This window comes from Onthophagus taurus, chromosome 7 (assembly GCF_036711975.1).
Source record: "Onthophagus taurus isolate NC chromosome 7, IU_Otau_3.0, whole genome shotgun sequence".
NCBI lineage: Eukaryota > Metazoa > Arthropoda > Insecta > Coleoptera > Scarabaeidae > Onthophagus > Onthophagus taurus.
In genome coordinates, this window is record NC_091972.1 from 18,086,553 (window position 1) to 18,107,726 (window position 21,174).

At 29.9% G+C, this 21,174-nt stretch overlaps 1 protein-coding gene across 7 annotated transcripts in view; it reads left to right on the plus strand.

The window, feature by feature from the left end:
* Positions 1–20,018, plus strand: part of LOC111414946 (sodium/potassium/calcium exchanger Nckx30C-like) — a 154,290-nt gene extending 134,272 nt beyond the window's left edge. For 6 of the 7 annotated variants that reach the window (XM_071197722.1, XM_071197718.1, XM_071197723.1 and 3 more), the window contains one exon: positions 4,830–20,018. In XM_071197722.1, coding sequence (XP_071053823.1) covers positions 4,830–5,070 — 241 coding nt within the window. In that variant the 3' untranslated portion in view covers positions 5,071–20,018. The remainder of the gene's footprint in view (positions 1–4,829) is intronic. The other variant, XR_011640967.1, reaches the window with a different exon arrangement.
* The last annotated feature ends 1,156 nt before the right edge of the window (positions 20,019–21,174 follow it).

The following is a 21,174-nucleotide window of genomic DNA, read 5'->3' on the forward strand; positions in this document are numbered from 1 at the left end:
ACTATGCGCTATTCTTTATCAATGCCTCCTGCTTCAGGTCATCTTATTCCGCTCATGCCCATTATATATTCAATATTTTCATTTCAAAGATAGCGTTGTCTATTTTTTCTCCTCTTGTCACTGTCGTAACTAAAAAAATATGTTTCCACGTACTATCTTTATAGTCTGTGGTTAGGATGTTTCTTTTTTATGGACACTCATAACTGACTTTTCCGTTTCTTCTCTGCCTACTACAATTCTTGCCTTTACGATCAGTTTTCAGTGTTATTCTCTTATTACCAGACTTCCATTTCTGATTAATCTCTATATTCTCCAGTTTCTGTTCAGTGTCTGAAGTTGTTTATATTCTCAATAATCTCAATGATGGAGAGGGCAAGATTTCAAAAATGAAAGCAGTCATCCAAACTTAAAATTTCGTTTCCAAAACACTGGAAAGCAAAGTTTACATTTTTTTTTTTTTGATGTTTTAGATTTTGGAAACGATAAATTAAAAGATTCTGTAACTTACAGTACCAGCTGGATTCATACCACCCATTACAGCTAATCGGTCTTTAAAGGTCCTGAAACATGGAAATGTTTAATCCTTGCGAGCTATATGTATATAATATAATACCGTTTATTCTCATTTTAGTTTACTCTTCTATTATTAGCCCCATCCTTCCACAACCAGTCCTTTTCTTCTATTACTAGTCTTTTTCAGGTTTCTTTCTTGTTTTCAAAATCTCTTTCTCCAGGGTTCCTATCCTTTCCTTCTTTCTGCTAAATCTCTTTCCAGTATCTCTTCTTTCTGGCTAGCCTCTTTCTTCTATTATGGATCCTTTACAAGTATTCCTTCATTTTGTTTAGTATCTGTCTTTGGTGTGCAACCTTATTCTTCCATTACAAGTTTCTTTCCAGTGTCCCTTCTTTTTATCAAGTCTTTTTCCAATCGTTATTTTTACTGTCAAGTCTTTCTTCAGTATACAGGGTGTCAAAAAAAGAATGTAAAATATTTAAAGAGGTAATAGTATGGACCAAAACAAACAAAAAAGTCTTAATAAACATGGGTCCGCAAATAAACGGTTTCGGAGGAATGGAAGGATTGAAAATTAATACCATTTTTGAAAAAAATTATTTATTATTTATTTATTATGTACAAACAAATAAAAGAAGTTCCATATCCAAACAGGCACGATATGTTCGTCTGAAGGATAATCGAACTCTTTCTAAAATCTCCTCATTGGCTCCAATTTGTTCACATTGTTGATTAATTCTTGGCTGCAGCTCTTCGAGGGTATTCACAGTAGTACCATAGACTAATGTTTTCAAATATCCCCAGAAAACGAAGTTTAGAAGTTCGCCTCTTCCTATCCTTCTACGTGGCAAAGTTTCATTTAAATGTTCTCTAACCGCAATCGAGAAATGAGATGGAGCACCATGATGCATGGAACCATATTTGTTGCCTTTGGTCTACGTGGTCAAAAAGATTAATCATTGTGTTCTGCAGGAAATTTAAATAAGCAGCGCCTGTTAATCAGTTAATCGATAAACCTGTCGCCTACAATGTCCTTTTAAATTTGTTTCACGAGGAGCACTAATTCCTACCTAGGCTGATATTTTTCGCACACTCGTCTCCGGATTACGCTCTTTCCGTGCCAGAATTTCTTCTAGGAGAAAGAGCATCCTCTGCTTAACGAACCGGTATCACGCAATCCTTGGTGAATTCTTACAAAAATACGATGCGCAGGAACCTGGCGATTTTGATAAGCTTCAGCATAAAATCGTCGCGCTTCGATGGCAATTTCATTACTACGACCATACATGAAATGCATGTCAGTTAATTTTGGGTTAGAGTAAACAACCATAGCAAACGAAAACTTATGCACTAATACAGTCAATGTTTATTTCACAATATTGTTATTTCACAATGATACGCCACTTATGATAAGAAAACAATATCTCCGAAAACCGGTCATTTGCGGACCCATGTTTATTAAGACTTTATTGTTTATTTTGGTCTATACTGTTATCTCTTTAAATATTTTACATTCGTTTTTTAACACCCTGTATATAATATCGTTTATTGTTCTTTCCGCATACAATAGCTGCAATAACTAAAACTTAAAACATAAAACGCAATTTCACTTACCTCCTTCACTTTCCTCCTCCTCCTCTACATCGTCACTTCCGCCATCCGCTCTCTTCCCTCTCCCGCTCTACCTAGCACGAGCTCCCACTCTATACCCCCTCTCACAAGTCGTCACACCTCCGCATATGTATCTCCTTTCCTGCTTTTCCACATCTCCATCTCTACTCTCCAACTCCTTCCATAGTATTAACTCTTCCCTCTTCCTTCTTTGTACTTCCTCTGTTGAGTACTCTAGTCAGTATAATATTCCCTTCTTTCGTGTGTCCATACTCCTCTATTCCAGTCTTAACCTCCCAAACTCTCCCAACATCTTTGCTCCAGTACATCCTGGTACTTTATCGCCCTTCTGTCTGCTTCCACCCTCATTTTTTCCAGCTTGAACTTCTATCTCACAATATATCTCGGAAACTCCCTGCTCAACTCCAGGACCCACTTCCAATATCCCTCCTGGATCTCCACCACCATCTTGTGTTCCTTCCACCCCCATATTTCCGCCTCTTACATTGTCACACTCCTCACGAATCCATCAAATCACATCATTTTCCGCCTGTAAATTTTTTTTCCAAATATTCGTTTCTCCAGCTCCGTATCTGTCCTAATAATCTACTTGTTTTTCCAACTCTTTGCCTAATATGACCTCGCGCTCCATTATCCGCTGGAAAGATAAAACCCAGTACGTAAATTCTTTTACTTCCTCCCGCCCTTGGAGAATTTTATAATTTTCGTATAATTCTTCTTTTTGCTTATTCTTTATCTTCTCTTCCCATTGTGTTTCTTACATTACAAGTTTTTTCAGTGTCCCTTTTTCCTGCCAACTCTTTTTTTAGTATCTCTTTTTTCCGACAAGTCTTTTACCCAGTCTCTACCCAATGTCTCTTTTTTGACTCCAGGCAGAACCTGGTCTCTGTCTGTTGTTTCCAATCTTTTTCTTCCATTTGCTCGAGGCTATAACGCGACATTGATGCGCTACGTATTTATTGCAGCTAAAATTTCTTCATACTAAACCCTGAAAACTGTAATGTTATTTCTTTTACAAAGAAGGCAGGTATAATTAGATACGATTGTAGGTGACTCAAGTCAGGGACTTAGGTGTCACATTTGATGTTGTTAAGGCTTGGCACATGCTTGTCTTCGTTATAAGAGTCACGCAAAATTTTACAAAAATTTATGCTACAAGATTATTGAGGTATTTTGCGTATGTGCATAGCGTTTTAAGCTTTGCAGCTCCGTTTGGAATCCCCAACATCAAATATATATTACCAGAATTCAAAGGATTCAAAAGAAATTTCTAAAGTATCTATGTTTTAAAAGCAACATCGCTTACATTGATTAAGTATTAGCCCCTTCAACTTCTTATCGCTCCGTCAGCGCCATTCATGTGGAGATGCTTTTACATTCCATAAAATCATTAATGGTAGTATTGATTCTCTTAGCCTTCTTGAGGTCGTTAATTTTTGTGTTCCTCCCCGACGTTTTCGGCTTAATTATTTATTTTATATGCCTACTTCTCGTACGAATGTCTTCCAGAACTCTCCCAAGTTGAGAATTCTATATATTTTGATGTATTTTTCCTTTTCTTTGTTGTTGTTATTTTTGAGACACGATGCCTTGGATTCGTCTCCTTTCCGTGCTCAACTGTATGTAGTAAATAAATAAATAAATTACAAGTTTCTTTCCAATCTCCATTTCTTTTATCACATCTTTCTGTCAAGTCTTTCTCCAGCTTTCTTCCGCCAAGTCTTTTTCCAGTATCTGTTCTTCCACTACTAGCCTCTACCTAGTGTCCCTTTTTTTCTGAGAAGATTCTTTACATTATCCCTTTTTTCTGGTTAGTCTTTGTCTTTCATTCCTAATCTTTTTCTTCCATTACAAGTTTTTTTTAGTCTCCATTCTTTCAATCAAGTCATCTTCCAGTTGTTCTTCATTTTGTCAAGTCTTTTCCAGAATAGAATTTCTTCTTTCTACTTATTCTTTGATTTTTGTTACCAGTCTTTTTGTTGCATTACAAGTTTTTTCCAGTACCCTTCTTTCTGCCAAGCCTTTTTCCAGTATCTATTATTTCTGCCCAGTCCCTTCTTCTATTACTAGTCTTCATTTAGTGTCCCTTATTTTTACTTAGTCTCAGCCATTTGTTCCCAATTTTTTTCTTCCAGTACAAATTTATTCCAGTCTCTCTTCTTTTTGCAAGGTCTTTATCCAGCAACTCTATTTTTACTACACCTAGTCTCTTTCTACAGATCATTTTCTATAGACCAATAGCTTTTAAACATCATCTCTTCTATACAACAATTTTTAGAACGTCCCGGAAGAACAAATTAAAATTGTTTTATGTACAGTTTAATAACACTGTAAACGAGTATTGGTCCTGACGATGTTGGTTTGCGCAACACCTTGTTATGTGATAAAAAAAACTGACAAATATTATAAAAATGCTTAAAATAGTAGTTTCGTAAGTCTGTCGTTTTTGAAATAAACCTGTTTAAGGGAATAGCTGATGTAGTTGAACGTGACATTTGCAGTTTTTTTTTCTCCACCACCAGATATAATCTTGTATTGACCTAAATCTCCTTAACCACATTAAAAATGTTCGAACTATTTATGTAATAAAAAAATATAAATTTAAGTCTTACTAATTTCGGCTACGTGAGACATCCTCAGGAATGTTTGATATAATATGTTAATAGTTTTTTATTTTTTTTAGGTTACCAGTGCCTTGGTTAATATACGGAATCATCTACAACAAGCCCGTCGAGGTGAACTCGGTAGGAATGGTGTGTTCCATAACAATACTCTTCATGATGTTGTTGTTCGTCGTCTTGTCGATTGCATGCTTCCGGTGGAAGATGAACAAGGGGCTCGGTCTCACGATGTTTCTGTTGTATTTTGTCTTTGTTGCCGTTTCACTTATGTTCGAATATGAAACGATAGTGTGTCCCTTTTAAACATAACCAAAAACAAACAAGTTGAAACACGAAACTTTACTTATTTATCACAATTCATTATCAAAATGAGTAATAGTACGATAAATTTGGGACAAAAAACAAGCAAAAACATGCACAACAGAAGATAATGTCGACTTCCAATTTTTGTTTTTGATGTATAAACTTTATGATAGGTAGACTTTTTTTTTTAAATAATTTTTACAAAAATAGCAATAAAATCAACTAAAAATCCCGCAAGAATAGGATTCGAAGCAGAATCTTATTTCTGTTAAAGTCTATTAAAAGGCAAGGAAAAATTAAATATAAATTCAAAGAAGAGTCCAAAGAAAGTATAAAATTAAGAAGTTTAATTTTTCCTTTCCTCGTATGAGATATGAAAGATAATTCAACAAAAAACTTTAAAAAAATATATCATAATACTGATTAAAATCAACACCAATAGATGGGGGGATTGAAAAAATTAATAATAAAATTAATGTCAAATTAATGGTTATATTTTAGAAGTTAATAATGTCAAATTAATATTTGAAATGTCAAATTAACGTTGACAAAAATTTATTTTTTGTTGTATTTAGAGCCATTTAATCTATTGGTGTTGACTAAAACTAAAAAGAAAACATAAAGGATAAAATGTGAAAAGAAATGGATTTTAAAAATATAGTTGAGTAGAGTTTTCTAAAAAAAATTAAAACTAATATAATAATTTTAGAAGTGACTATATACATAATATACACAACATATTTAAACGTATTTAAATAATTTAAAACAGAAAAACAATTATCGAAGATAAAGATGAAAAATTTGGAAAATTTAATTAATAAATAATGAAAAAGAAAAAAATTAAAGTTAAAAAACGAAAAACTTCCCGATTAAAACAGAAACAAATTGGTAACGCACGTAGCTGAGTAAAGTGAACTTTTAAAATAAAAATGAAAAAAAAACCAGATAGTGAAAAAAATTAGACTGTAGATACGTAAAAAACACTATTTAGGATTATTAATAAATAAATAAAAATTATTAATAATAAAGTATAATTATTACAAGATGTGTTTAGCGGGGCATGTATATAGATATTGTAAAGTTTTCATGGCACTTAGGACTGTAAGTCTTTGCTAAAGTGCCTATTTATTATATTAATTTAAAAAAAAAATAACGGCGAGATACCTGCTTATAATAAAGTTAAGAAAGTTTAAGGAGTAAGTAAATTTAAATGAAATGGTTGTACGATGATGAAAATAATGTGTCGGCGGCCATCGATTTTTTATTAATGTTGTTTTCTGACCCGATGTGATATTTTAGTACGTTTTTTAGCACCTGCACCCAAAAGCAGATCAAATATCAATAAAATTATTATTTAAGTATTGTGTGTTCAATAAAATAAAAATTGTAAGAAATATATTCAATTAAAACTAGAATTAACTTTGTTTTTTGAAAAAATGTTTGACGTTTCAGATGTCATGTTGCAACTTTGTTGAAACAAGTTTGAAAGAAGTTTCTGAACAAAGTTGTAAAATGATATCTAAAACATCAAACAACCTTCTTCAGAAACAAATGATATTGGAGTAAGTAATTACTGATCAAAACTAACACTAGACCTAGAACTGGTGTTGTCTGGTGTTAGTTCTAGTGATAATGCTAATTCTGATTTTAGTTCAACTCTATCTAAAGCTTACTTATGAAAGAAAAATATTTCTTCTAGAAATTGTGCCTACAACTTCATTAAAACTTATAACTTAATTGAAATATATGTACATATCATTGTGCCATCTTACAATTAGATGTTGTATCCTGATTTGACCTTCAAATGAACCAGTCTCATTGTTACAAATTATCTATTATTTCTTGTAGTTTGATTTATTAATGCAAAATGATGTATAGGATTCTGAATTGCCAAAATTTTTTTCATATTGTTCAACATCGGTAAAATTTCCTGCAAATACTTGATAAGATTTAGAGGTGCATCAATAATTTAATATCTTAATACCAGAGTTAACTTTAACCAAAAACTTTCGGGTTAGGTCGTGTCGGATAAGGTGTGTTGGAGAACCCTTGAAGACTTCTAAAACGTTTTAGAAATTGTCTAAAGAATGTTGGAAAACTTCTGGAAAATCTTGAAAATCTCGAAAATCCTCTGCAAATCCGTAAAAACTGAAATACTTGTGCAATAAAGCCTAATCACCAGTGGCAATACATGATATGGACTTTTTGTAAATCTAGAGATTCATAAAAATGCTCCATATAAAACTACTGGAAATCTTGTAGAAATTCCTGGAAATATTTCGCAAATTAGTATGCATCTAATTAAATCTTAACCTTAGATATTTCGGAATAAACTTGGAACTCAAAAGATTCTTAAAAATCTCTGGAAGTATTGTAGAAATATATGAATAATAGGAAATCTTTGATTTTCATTAATATTCCCGGATATCTTTGAAAATCTTCTGGAATACCAGGAAATGCAGTAGAAATTATTGGATATTCTTATTATTCTTAGATATCTCTGAAAGGCTTAAGATTTCCTTGGATATTCTTCTAACATCTCTCATATTTCTTATTACATCTGAAATAAATTCAAGTACTCTTGAGAAATTGTGCGTACAACTTCATTAAAACTTATAAATTAATTAAAATATATGTACATATCATTGTGCCATTTTACAATTAGATGTTGTATCCTGATTTGACCTTGAAATGATTTGTTGGTTAACCCATTTCATCCCAACCTAACCAGTCTCATTGTTACAAATTATCTATTATTTATTGTGGTTTGATTTATTAATGCAAAATGATATAGAGGATTCTGAATTGTCAAAATTTTTCTCATATTGTTCAACATCGGTCAAATTTCCTACAAATACTTGACAAGATTTAGAGGTGCATCAAAAATGTAATATCTTAATACCAGAGTTAACTCTAACCAGAAACTTTCGGGTTAAGCCATGTCTTTTGACAAAATGTTGACCTAGAACTGGAAAGATTCGGGCTAAGCCGTTTGTCTTCAGATTGCATCTTCAGAAGCACGACTTAACCCGAAGCTTTCCAGTTCTACTTCTGGTGTTAGTTCTAGTGATAAATATATTTCTTCTAGAAATTGCGCTTACAACTCATTAAAACTTATAACTTAATGGAAATATATGTACATATCATTGTGCCATCTTAAATCTTGTGTCCTTATCTTGAAATCATTCCATTTCAACTCAACCCAACCAATCCCATCATTACAAATTATCTATTATTTTTTGTAGAAGATTTTTCTAAAACAAAGAATTTTGCGAGTCTCAATTATATCTGAATTGTCAAAATGTTTTTCTTATTGATCAACATCGGTAAAATTTCCTGGAGATATTTGCCAAGATTTCGAGGTACATCAATAATTTGATATCATATGTATCTGCCTTCTATAGAATATATTAGACATTTTTTGGAATATATCGCGGTTTCAACCGTTAAACTCAACCATAAACAATAAAAGAAAGAAAGGTTGTACACAGACGAACTGGGATTTCCTTTTCCAACATCTTTGACAAAGTGCATGAGCACAATCCTTCTTTCTGATTTTGAAAATTCCGGAAAATATCCGTGAATATTTGGAAAATATATTTACACATCCTAATAAAATCATAAGGAATCTTCCTAAATAGTCTTGGAAATAATCTAAAAAATCTTGGAAACTTCTAGAGTATTTTGCATAACTTCCCAAAATTCTTGGTAATTCTAGATTAATCTTAAATAAATAACAGAATCTATTGGATATGACAAAGACTACTTGGGAATCTAGAAATTCATGAAAATGCTCCCAAAGAGATCCCAATGAGAAGCCGTTAGAGATTTCAAACAACGCTTGAAAATCCTTAAAAATCTTGGAATGGAATGTCGAAAATCCATAAAAATTCTTCAAAACCTTAGGAAACTATGAGCCCTTAATGGAAAACATCTTGAAATTTTTAACAATATTTTGATAATTTTGATGCATTTAAATAAAATCAAGTAATCCTTAGATACACCTTGTAAAGTTCCTGAAAATCCATGGATAATGGTTATTGTGGTTTTATTTATTAATGCATAATGATTTAAAGGATTTTTCTAAAACAAGGAACTTTGCAAGACTCAATTATATTTGAATTATCAAAATTTTTTTCATATTGATCAACATTGGCAGAATTTCCTGCAAGTACTTGCCAAGTTTTGGAGGTGCATCAATAATTGATATCATATATTATCTCGCTTCTGTAGAATGTATTGAAAATCTTTTGAAATGTATCACGGTTTCAACCATAAACAATTGACATCTTTGAATCGATTAATTCATAAAGTTGTTCTCAGTCGAATTGAGATTTCCCTTTCCAACATCTTTGACTAAGTACCTCAGCATAATACTTTCTTGTAACCTTGAAAATTCCGGGTAAAGCTTCAAAACTATACACGTGAATCTCTGGAAAATCTTAGTACATCCTAATATCAAAATCTCAAAAATGATTGTATATCTTCTAAATAGTCTTGAAAATAATCTAAAAATCTTGGAAATCTATCTCTTGTTTCCACTCTTTTTCTTCAATTACAAGTGTTTTCTGGTCTCCCTTCTTTCTATCAAGTCATCCGGCAGTCGTACCTACTTCTCTTTATCAACTCATTTCCAGAATCTCTTCTTTTTGCTTATTCTCAGATTTTTGTTCCCAACCTTTTTGTTACATTACAGGTTTTTCTCCAGTATCCCTTCTTTCTGCCAAGCCTTTTTCCAGTATCTATTATTTCTGCCCAGTCCCTTTCTTCATTTAGTGTCTCTTTTTTCTGCTTGGTTTCTTTCTTTTATTCTCAACTCCCAACCTTTTTCTTCCGTTACAAATTTCCTTCCAAATCTTAAATCTTATGTCCCGATATAATCTTGAAATGATTTGTTGGTTAACCCATTTCAACCTAACTCAACCAATCCCATTATTCAAAATTATCTATTTATTTATTATGATTTGATTCATTAATTAATTCAAAATGATATATAAGATTTGTCTAAAACAAGACAATCTTTGCAAGTATCGATTATATCTGAATTGTCAGAAATATTTTATCAAAATCATAATCATCGTATTTGTTGGAAATCTTGCAAATACAAACGACTACTAGAAAAATTTGGAAGTCATCTAAGCAAATATCTTGGTAAGCTTCTGAAAGGTCTTGCAAATACTCTAGAAATTATTTAGATTTAGACATTATTTAGAAATTCAAATACTTCTCGAATAAAACATAGAAATCCCAGGAAATATCTGGAAATTTTTAAGGAATAATAATATATAACAAAAAGAATCTAAAAATTTTATAAATATGATATATTTAAGACAATCTCTTGTTTTTTCTGCTTCATCAGGGTTCTTAGGATGCCATCAGGTCTCCTCGAAATCGGTCTTTCACTCTTGGCCCAACACTCGTCGTCCATCCTGTTCACGTGGACTCTCCAACATCTGCGCCTCGATCACATAAATCGCACCACATAAAGGCACCACTCATATTGCTGAGCTCAAAGATCTTGTACCATACAAATAAATTCGAGAAATCGTTAAAAATCTCTGAAAATTCTTTTAAATCGTTCGATGATATTAAAAAAATCTTGAGTGCTTTTATGATTTGTTTAGACATTTCTGGAAAAATTATGCAAATCTATTATCTTCTCATATTCTGTCTATCGTTGGATGTCATTGAAAAAACTTGAGTGCCCTCAGGGAAATATTGGAAATCGTCTAGAAAATCTTGGAAATCCTTTAGAAGTCCATAAAAATTCAAATCCATCTCCAATAAAGCCTAGTAACTATCGGAAATTTCAGGAACTACTTTAAAATTTTCTAGAAATCCATAAAAATGCTTCAAATTCTTTGATTCAATTTAGAAGAGAAATCCTCGAAAATCATTCGGTGAATCATCTAAAATCCACAAAACTTCTTCAAAGCCTCCGAAGTGTCTTGATAATAATACACTATAAAAAACATAAACATAATTTCCAGAAATATTTGATCACTCTTGGAAATCCTTGAAAATTTCTGAAAATTCTTAGACTATAGTGGGAAGTTTTTTGTAAATGTTTGGAAAATCTTGTGACATCCAAATCAATCCTTGAGAACTGTAAATGAATTGTAAATGCGCGAGAAAATACTTGAATATGCTCAAATTATAATTGTTTCTACAAGTTTTCTAATTGTATTCAAAATTTTGTGCAAATCGTTGGATGTTATTGGAAAATAATGAATGCTCTTAGGCTAAGGTTCGAAATCTACTATAAAATCTGTTGGAAAACCTTTGAAGACTTCTAAAACGTTTTAGAAATTGTCTAAAGAATATTGGAAAGTTTCTGGAAAATCTTGAAAATCTCGAAAATCCTCTGCAAATCCGTAAAAACTGAAATACTTGTGCAATAAAGCCTAATAACCAGAGGAAATACATGATATGGATTTCTTGTAAATCTAGAAATTCATAAAAATGCTCCATATAAAACTAATGGAAATCTTGTCGCAAAATATTATGCATCTAATTAAATCTTAGCCTTAGATATTTCTGAATAAACTTGGAACTCAAAAGATTCTAAAAAATCTCTGGAAATATTCTAGAAATATATGAAAATTCTGCGCGAGTTGCATTTTTGAAAAATCTTTGACTTTCATTGATATTCCAGGAAATCTTTGAAAATCTTCTGGAATACAAAGAAATGTAGTAGAAATTATTGGATATATTCCGAAAATCTTTCAAAGTACTTCTAACATTGCGAAATTATTATAGTATATCTAGTTAATTTCCAGATATTCTTAGATATCTCTGAAAGGTTTCCTTTTCAGATGTCTTAAGATTTAAGACATCTGAAATAAATTCAATATACTCTTAAAAATTTTTGTACATCCTTGGATTGGATTCAAAATTTTCAAGAAATACTTAAAATGTTTTTACATATTCATGAATTTGAAGATTGTTGCAATTGATCTTTCCACAAATGTTTGGAAATACTTAGAATATCTTGAGGTATCCAAATTATTTCCAAAACTTCTTGGAAATCGTTGGAGCTCGTTTGATTACCTTAAAAACTTCTAGAAACCATTCAAAACTTTGGTGCATCTCAAATTCTACTTAAATACAAACTTTTTAAGCAGTTTAAATCGTCAGGAAATACTTGGATGTTCGTTTCTAAATTTTGATTCTCCACTTGATAAATTTCAAAAGAAGATTGCCTTTAAATTTTGACAATGCACATTTTTGAAATGGAAATGCTTCATTAATATAGTAGTATGTCTTGGAAGTATCAACATTATTCTCTTTATGTATTTCAAAAAAGTTTTTCTTTTATTGAACACAAATTATTAATATGTTTTGGTAGATATTAATAGATATTGTAGGTTATTTCAAAAACGAAAGAAAGAAATTATTGAATACTTCTTTCCCAAATTCAAAATAAAACGAAATTAAATCCAACCCAACCCAAATTAAAAGATAAGTAGATAAAAGACAATCAATTGAGCAATTGAAATAGAACCCAAGCTTTTTTTAATACTCCTTTTATTAAGTATTCAATAATTCTGTTCTTGAAACTTTTGACTCAGACTTTAGATTTAGATTTTTACATTTAGCAAAACTTTTAGTTAGTTTAACTGTATTAGCCATTACTTTAAAAAAGAACTACTTAGACACTTAAGATAAGTGAGATTTAACAAAAATTTTAAAATTAAATTAAAAGAAAAAAGTATAGATAAGCATTAAAAATTAAATGGAAACATATCGGAATAAAAATGAAGATAAAAAAAAATAGGCGAACTTTTATCGATTAACATTGGAATAACAATAACTATAACCAGAGCGAAATATAAATAAAAAACGCATTTTAATTAGAAAAAAGAAAATTAAATTAATTAAATAAAAATGTTTAAATTAAGATTTTAAAAGATGAAAATGCTTTAAGACAAGTCTATACTACTACATATTATCTTACTATATATAATCATGAAATAATTAATTAATTTGATGAGTTTAATTATTCACTTTAGACCCGTTATTACCAAACCAATGTTATCTATTCATTCAGATAGCTATAAAATAATATTTAAGTTGGAATATTAAAAGTTTTAGTTGTTATAATTTTTGGATTCTGGAAGATTCTGGAGAAGTCATCCAGAAAATCTCGGAAATATTCTAGAAACTCTTGCGAATCTTCTAGAGTTTTTTTTATAATCTCCCAAAAACCCTTGACATTCTAGATTCATCTCAAATTGATACCAGAAATTACTGGCTATCACAGAGATATCTTGGAAATCTAGAAATTCATGAAAACGCTCCCAAAACTTTAAATATTTAGTAATGAGATACATCTATAATAGAAATCCTCAGAAATTTCTTGCAGTTTTCAAGAATCCTTAGAAACAGCTTCAAAAGTTACTGGAAGTCCTCAGGATATGTTTGGAAATCTTGCCGAAAAGCTTAGATATTTGATGGAAATCTTGTAAGAGAAGAAGATTGTTAAGAATGTTTGGAAATGGTCTAGAATATTTTGAAAAGCTTCTGACTGATCCTCCAATAAAATCTGGAAACTGCTAGATATCCCAGGAAATACTCGCTAATTTGGAAACACGCTAGAAAACATCTTGAAACTCACGAAAATCTTGGAAATTTGTTGAAAAGCTTTATACACGCCTTACATATCTCTAAAAATTCTTTGAAATCGTACTCAAGAAAACTTCTGGAAACCGTTAAAAATGTTTTGAAACACCTTGAAAGTCTTCTAGAATAATTTGGAAATCGTCTAAAGAATATTAGAAAGTTTCTGGATAATTTTGAAAATACTATAGAAGTCCTTGAAAACTAAAATAGATCTGCAATAAAGCCTAAAAATCACTGGGAATTTCAGAAAATATTATATCAAAACCCCATAAAAATTTCAAGCAGTGTTCGAAAATCCTATTAGGTGAATTAGGTGAATCATAAGAATCCTTCAAAGCCTTCGAAGTGCCTTGAAAACTTACTGGAACTCATGTTGTAAACACTCTGGATAACATAACGTTTTCAAACATATTCCAAAAATCATAGAAAACTTTTCGTAACTTCTGAAAAAGTCTGAAAAACTTCCAAATCAATGTTTAAAATTCTTGACATGATTACAAATCCGTGAAAACACTTCAAAATAGTCGAAGTATGATTGAAAGTTTTCTGAAAAACTATGGAAAATCTTGTGTCATGCATATAAATCCCAAAATATATAAAATCTCTGAAAGTTCTTTTAAATCATTGTATGGTGTTGAAAAATCTAGAATGGCCTCAAAATATGTGTGGTAATCTTCTAGAACAAATCCCCAAATTTTTCAAACAAATCCCAGAAATCATTGAAAACTCATGGAAATCCTTGAAAACTTCTGCAACTTCTTGGGAAGTTTTCTATAAATGTTTAAAAAGCTGTGTAACTTCCAAATCAATTTTAGAAATCCTTAACATCTATTGCAAATCTGTGAAAACACTTCAAAATACTCGAAGTATGATTGAAAGTTTTCTAAAAAACTATGGAAAATCTTGTGCCATGCATATAAATCCCAAAATATATAAAATTCTCTGAAAGTTCTTTTAAATCATTGTATGTTGCTGAAAAATCTAGAATGGTTTCAAAATATGTGTGGTAATCTTCTAGAAAATTTTGGAAATTTGTTGAATAATTTAAAGCTCCTTACATATCTCTAAAAATTCTTTGAAACCGTGATGGGAAAACTTCTGAAAAACCTTGCTAATGTTTTGAAAAACCTTTAAAGTCTTCTAGAACAATTTTGGAAATCGTCTAAAGAATATTAGAAAGTTTCTATAAAATCTTGAAAATCATAGAAGTCTGAAAACTAAAATACATCTCCATTAAAGCCTAGAAACTACTGGAAATCGCAGAAAATACTTAGAAATTTGCTAAAAATCTATAATGCTCCCATACTATATCAAAACTCCATTAAAATTTCAAGCAGTATTCGAAAATCATTAAGTGAATCATCTAACTTACTGGAAAACATCTTGTAAACACTCTGGAAAACCAATTCCTTCCAAACAAATCCAAGAAATCATTGAAAACTCTTGGAAAACTTCTACAAATTCTTGGACAGTATTCTGAAAATGTTTGAAAAGCAATTTTAGAAATCCTTAACATCTATTGTAAATCTGTCAAAACACTTCACAATACTCGAAGTATGATTGAAGTTTTCTGGAAAACTGTGGAAAATCTTGTGCCATGCATATAAATTCCAAACTATATAAAAATCTCTGATAATTTTCTGGTAAATCTCGGAAATGTTTTGATAACTTTTGAACTCTTCTATAAAGTTTTGGAAATTGTCTAAAGAATATTGAAAAGCATGTTTAAAATCCTCTAGAAATTTTTATAAATTATAATACATCTCCGATAATGTTTAGACACCATTGGATATCCCTAAATCTAAAAGACGATAAGAGTGCTTTAACTCTGAAGTGATTTGAAAACTTATTATTGGAAGGCATGGTGCTTCTAAACAAATTCCAGAAAGAAATCTACTGAATATAAAAACAAAACAATTGGTAATATGTTGGAAAATCTTAGGAGTCTTCTAGAACGTTTATTTATTATTAGAGCACTTTATTCATCATCATCATGATCATCCTCCAACCCTTATACTGTCCACTGTTGAACATAGTAACATAAAAAATATCCATATAAGCATTTAAGAAAACACAAAAATTAAATTATACATTTAGTTCTTTCATTGATGTGTATGCAAGCAATATGACAATAATTGGTTTCTATCTTATAAAACACTTTAAAATACTCTATGATTAGAAGTTTTCTGGAAAACTATGGCAAAACTTGTGCTCCCATATTATATCAAATAATGATAATATTATATCAAATAATGCTCCCATATTATATCAAAACCCCATTAAAGTTTCAAGCAGTATTCGAAAATCATTAACTGATTTACTGGAAATCATCTTGTAAACACTCTGGAAAAATTAATGCTTCTAAACAAATCCCAGAAATCATTGAAAACTCTTGGAAATCCTTGAAAACTTCTGCAATTTCTTGGGAAGTTGGTGGGAAGTTTTTTGTAAATGTTTGGAAAGCTGTCCTATTGAACATCCGTAATATCTATTACAAATTTGTGAAAACACTTGAAAATGCTCGAAGTATGATTAAAAGTTTTCTGGAAATCTATGGAAAATCTTGTGCCATGCATATAAATTCCAGAATATATAAAAATCGCTGAAAATTCTTTTAAATGGTTGGAAATTTTCTGATAAATCTCGGAAATGTTTTGAAATCTTCTATAAAGTTTTGGAAATTGTCTAAAAAATGTTGGAAAGCATCTTGAAAATCCTCTAGAAATTTTTATCTAAAAATAAATCCTATCCTAAAACCTATAAATCCCTATCCTGATCTAAAAGATCATAAGAATGCTTTGAACTCCGAAGTAATTTGATTAGTTATTATTGGAAAACATAGTGCTTCTAAACAAATCCCAGAAAGAAATCTACTGAATATGGTTAGGCTATGGTGGGAAGGTTCCTGTAAATTGTTGGAAAACATCTAAAGTAATTCTAGAAATTCTTGAAAACTATTGGTAATCTTTGAAAACTTCTAAAAATTCTTCTGAAAAATATTGGAAAATCTTAGGAGTCATCTAAAACGTTTTGTGAATCGTCTAAACAATCTTAGAAAGCTTTTAGAAAATCTTTGTGAATACTCCAAAAACTTAGAAACCACAAAAAATCTCATGTAATACTTGGAAATCTGTTAAAAGTTAGAAATTCTTTAAGTATTTAGATATCTGTAATCATATTCTGGAAATCTATGCATAACTAATCTAAATACAATCTAAACATCCTTAATACACCTATAATGAAATCATCTTGTAAACACTCTGGAAGACATGGTGCTTCTAAACAAATCCCAGAAAGAAATCTACTGAATATGATTAGACTATGGTGGGAAGTTCTCTGTAAATCGTTGGAAAACGTTGTAACATCTAAAGCAATCCTAGAAATTCTTGAAAACTATTGGTAATCTTTGAAAATTTCTAAAAGCTCTTCTGAAAAATATTGGAAATATGTTGCAAAATCTTGGAAAGCTTTTGGAAAATCTTTAGAATACTCTAAAACCTTAAAAACCACAAAAAATCTCATGAAACAGTTGGAAATCTGTTAGAAGTTATCGAAAATGCTTCATTTCTTTAAGTATTTAGATATTTTTAATCATATTCTGGAAAACTATGCATAACTAATCTAAAAATCCTTAAGACACCTGTAATGAAAATCCTTGTACAATGGTTTTCTGTAAACCTAAGTTATTCTGGCAAGTAAATAAAACCTAGATATTCTTAGAAATGTTTGAAAGTTCCTGAAACCTTGGTTATACTCAGAAATTGCTAGAAACTTTTTGGTTGTCTTTGAAAAGCTGTCTTTTGGAAACTTCAGGAAATGTTTGGGAGTGTTCCAAACAATTTTGAAAATTTTCTGGAAAATCTTACAATTACTCAAAAAGTCTTCGATAACAAACTTTTAACAATCTCCAAAAGTATTTAGTAATTTCTAACATTACTCAAAAATCATTCAAAATCATCGGAAATCCAAGGGAAACCTCAAAGAACTTCACGGAATGTTACTGGAAATCTTTTAGAAATTCCAGAAAATATTACACAAAGTATTATGCATCTGATTATATCCCAAAAATTCTTAGATATATTCGAAACATCTGTGATTTTCATAGATATTCTGGGAAAAAAAGTACATCTGAAATAAATTCCGTAAACTCTTAAAAATTTGCCTTGGAAATCTTAAAGATTCTTGAAAATCTGGACTATACCAGGTAATCCTTAGAACCTGATTGGGAACCAAATAGAAGCTTTCCATTAATGTTTGGAAATACTTAGAATATCTTAAGGTATCCAAATTATGCTCAGAAATTCAATACCTTAAGAACTCAAAAAAATTCCATTGATAAACTAGAAACCGTCCAAAATCTTAATGCATCTCAAATCCAATTTAAAAACCAAACCCAATTTATGGAAACCCATGAAATATTCGAATTCACTTTAAACCTTCAAGAGAAAATGAGTTGAGAAATCAAATTTTTCGAAGTGGAGCATCGAATTCAAGTTATTCCAAGGATGACACTGTGAGGTTTAATGTAACTAATATCGTACTAAATGTAGCTAATTATTATCGTATTAAGTAACTAAATAATGAATTCAACTCTATCATATTGAGAAGTTAGCATAGCTTTGGTTATAATGGGCCTTTAATTCACTTTTATCCCTGGGGTTTAGAAACACATACAATTTATGCTTCGCAAATAAATAAAAATTAAGAAAAAACTAATTACAAAGATAACCGTAACAAAGAAAAAAACATAATCAAAAATATTTTATTTCAAACATTCTTTAGTTAAAAATTTGTAAAAAAAATCATCGAATTACGTAATAAAATATTTTTAACGAAATAAAAACGGAGAAATCCTTTAAGAAAAAATATAAATAAATTAAAAAGGCATTGTATGTACCGCGATCAAAACCAAAAAAAGAAAAAATAAAAATAAAATAACACGGAAGAGATATTAGTGACGCTTTGGTACTTGGCTTTAACTGTATAGTTAACTTAATTAAAAGGAAAAAAAAATATTTAACACACGATATTTAAACAATAAAAAATAAATGAAAATAAGCAAGATCAAAAGCAATGAATAGAAATGCTTTTTTTTTAGTTTTAAATAAATAAAATCCCTTTTACATATCTTTGTCTGGTTACAGCTATTCTTAACGAAAAAACTTTTAAAGAAAATGCATAAATTGTATGCTGAACCGTTTTTAATATGTATAAATTTAAAATGAAGTTAAAAAATGTATATGTTACAGTATCAGCAAGAATTTACACCAAATAAATTAAAAAAATGAATTAAATTATTGTTAAAAAAAATGTTTAATAATGAGTTTGTTGAGTTTATTCTTAACAATAATTTAATTATTCACCACAAGGAAAAATAAAACCTTTTTAATGCTGATACAAAAATTGAAAACGTAGTTCAAAGTGTTATTATAGGGATTTATTAAAAAAATCGCAGAAGAGAAAACTTACCTATAAACTAAGCGAAGAGTGTAAGCCAGACCTAGTCCAGTAGTATAGGCATATCAAATATTTCAAAAAAAATATTTCGAAGCTTAATAAAAAATGAAGAAAATACTGTTAACTTCTATAAAAAATTAAAAAAAAACTATGGTATATATTATACACTTCTTAGCGTTTAAACGAAAAAAAATGAGAATATTAAGGTTATTTAGTGATTCTATTACTATTGTTAACGCGATATTGTGCATAAGTAAAAAAAAAATTGTTGATCATTGACGCGAGAAAAGAATGTTTTTGAATCATGTATTTTGTTATCCAGAGATGGCATTAAATGAGTTAAAATGATAAATTAAAGATTCGAAAGATAATTGATTATTTATCGTTCCACCTGGTATCAAAAATAAATTAGTTTACAATAAATAATTAAACTAGTTGAGAAATTACAAATCCATCTCTGGACTATCATTATTAATTTATTCGATTTATATAACCTACATTTTCAGCTTAAATTTTTTAAAAAGCAACCTTTTTTCTTAAAAACTTTCCAACTCTTTATTGGCGCAAACTACTAATAAGGAGTTTTAATAAAAATAAATGGTGGAAAATAAGTCGAGTATTATTATTTTACAAAAAAAAATTAATAAAGCGGTTACAGCGAAGCAATGCGTGAAAATATATGAAAAATACGATAAAATAAATATAAAAATTATGAAAAAAAAATCAACAGAGGTTAAGATTGTTAATGGTGTACGTAGTAGATTGTTATTGATAGAAAATTTTTATTATAACTAGGGATTGTAATTGAAACCATTTTATGGTATGTTACTTTTTGCCGACAATATAACATGTATTATAATAATAATAAATTTGAGTTTTTATTTATTTAAATCCTACAATCAACATTAATCATAAAGAAAAGTTATTAGAGCACTTTATTCACCATCATCATCATCATTCTCCAACCCTTATTGTCTATTGCGGAACATAGTGAGATATAAAAAAATATGTGGAGCATTTAAAACAATCTGCAATGCTCTCAAAATATGTGTGGTATTCTTCTAGAAAATCTAGGAAATTTGTTGGAAAATTTAAAAGACACCTTACATATCTCTAAAAATTCTTTGAAATCGTAGTCAAGGTTTTTTTCTAAGTGCCATCAGGGAGTACTTCTGGAAAACCTTGTCAATGTTTTGAAAACCTTTTAAAATCTTCTAGAACAATTATGGAAATCATCTAAAGAATATTAGAAAGTTTCTATAAAATCATGAAAATCATAGAAGTCTTTGAAAACTAAAATACATCTCCAATAAAGCCTAGAAACTACTGGAAATCGTAGAAAATACTTAGAAATTTTCTAGAAATCGATAATGCTCCCATATTATATCAAAACCCCATTAAAATTTCAAGCAGTATTCGAAAATCATTAAGTGAACCATCTGACTTACTGGAAATCATCTTGTAAACACTCTGAAAAACCAATTCCTTCCAAACAAATCATTGAAAACTCTTGGAAATCCTTGAGAACTTCCACAAATTCTTGGAAAGTTTTCTGTAAATGATTGAAAAGCTGTGTAACTTCCAAATCAATTTTAGAAATCCTTAACATCCATTGCAAATCTGTGAAAACACTTAAAAATACTCGAAGTATGATTGAAAGTTTACTGGAAAACTGTGGAAAATCTTGTGCCATGCATATAAATTCCAGAATATATAAAAATCTCTGATAATTTTCTGGTAAATCTCGGAAATGTTTTGATTAACTTTTGAAATCTTCTATATACTTTTGGAAATTGTCTAAAGAATGTTGGTAAGCATCTTTAAAATCCTCTAGAAATTTTGATAAATTCTAGTACATCTCCAATAATGTTTAGAAACGATTGGATATCCCTAAATCTAACAACTCTCTGGAAGACATGATGCTTCTAAACAAAACCCAGAAGGAAATCCGTTATCAGTATTCGTTTTCCGCATGTCTTAACTTGTTTACAGCATTTAGTTTTTTACACTTTTATTACCCGGTAT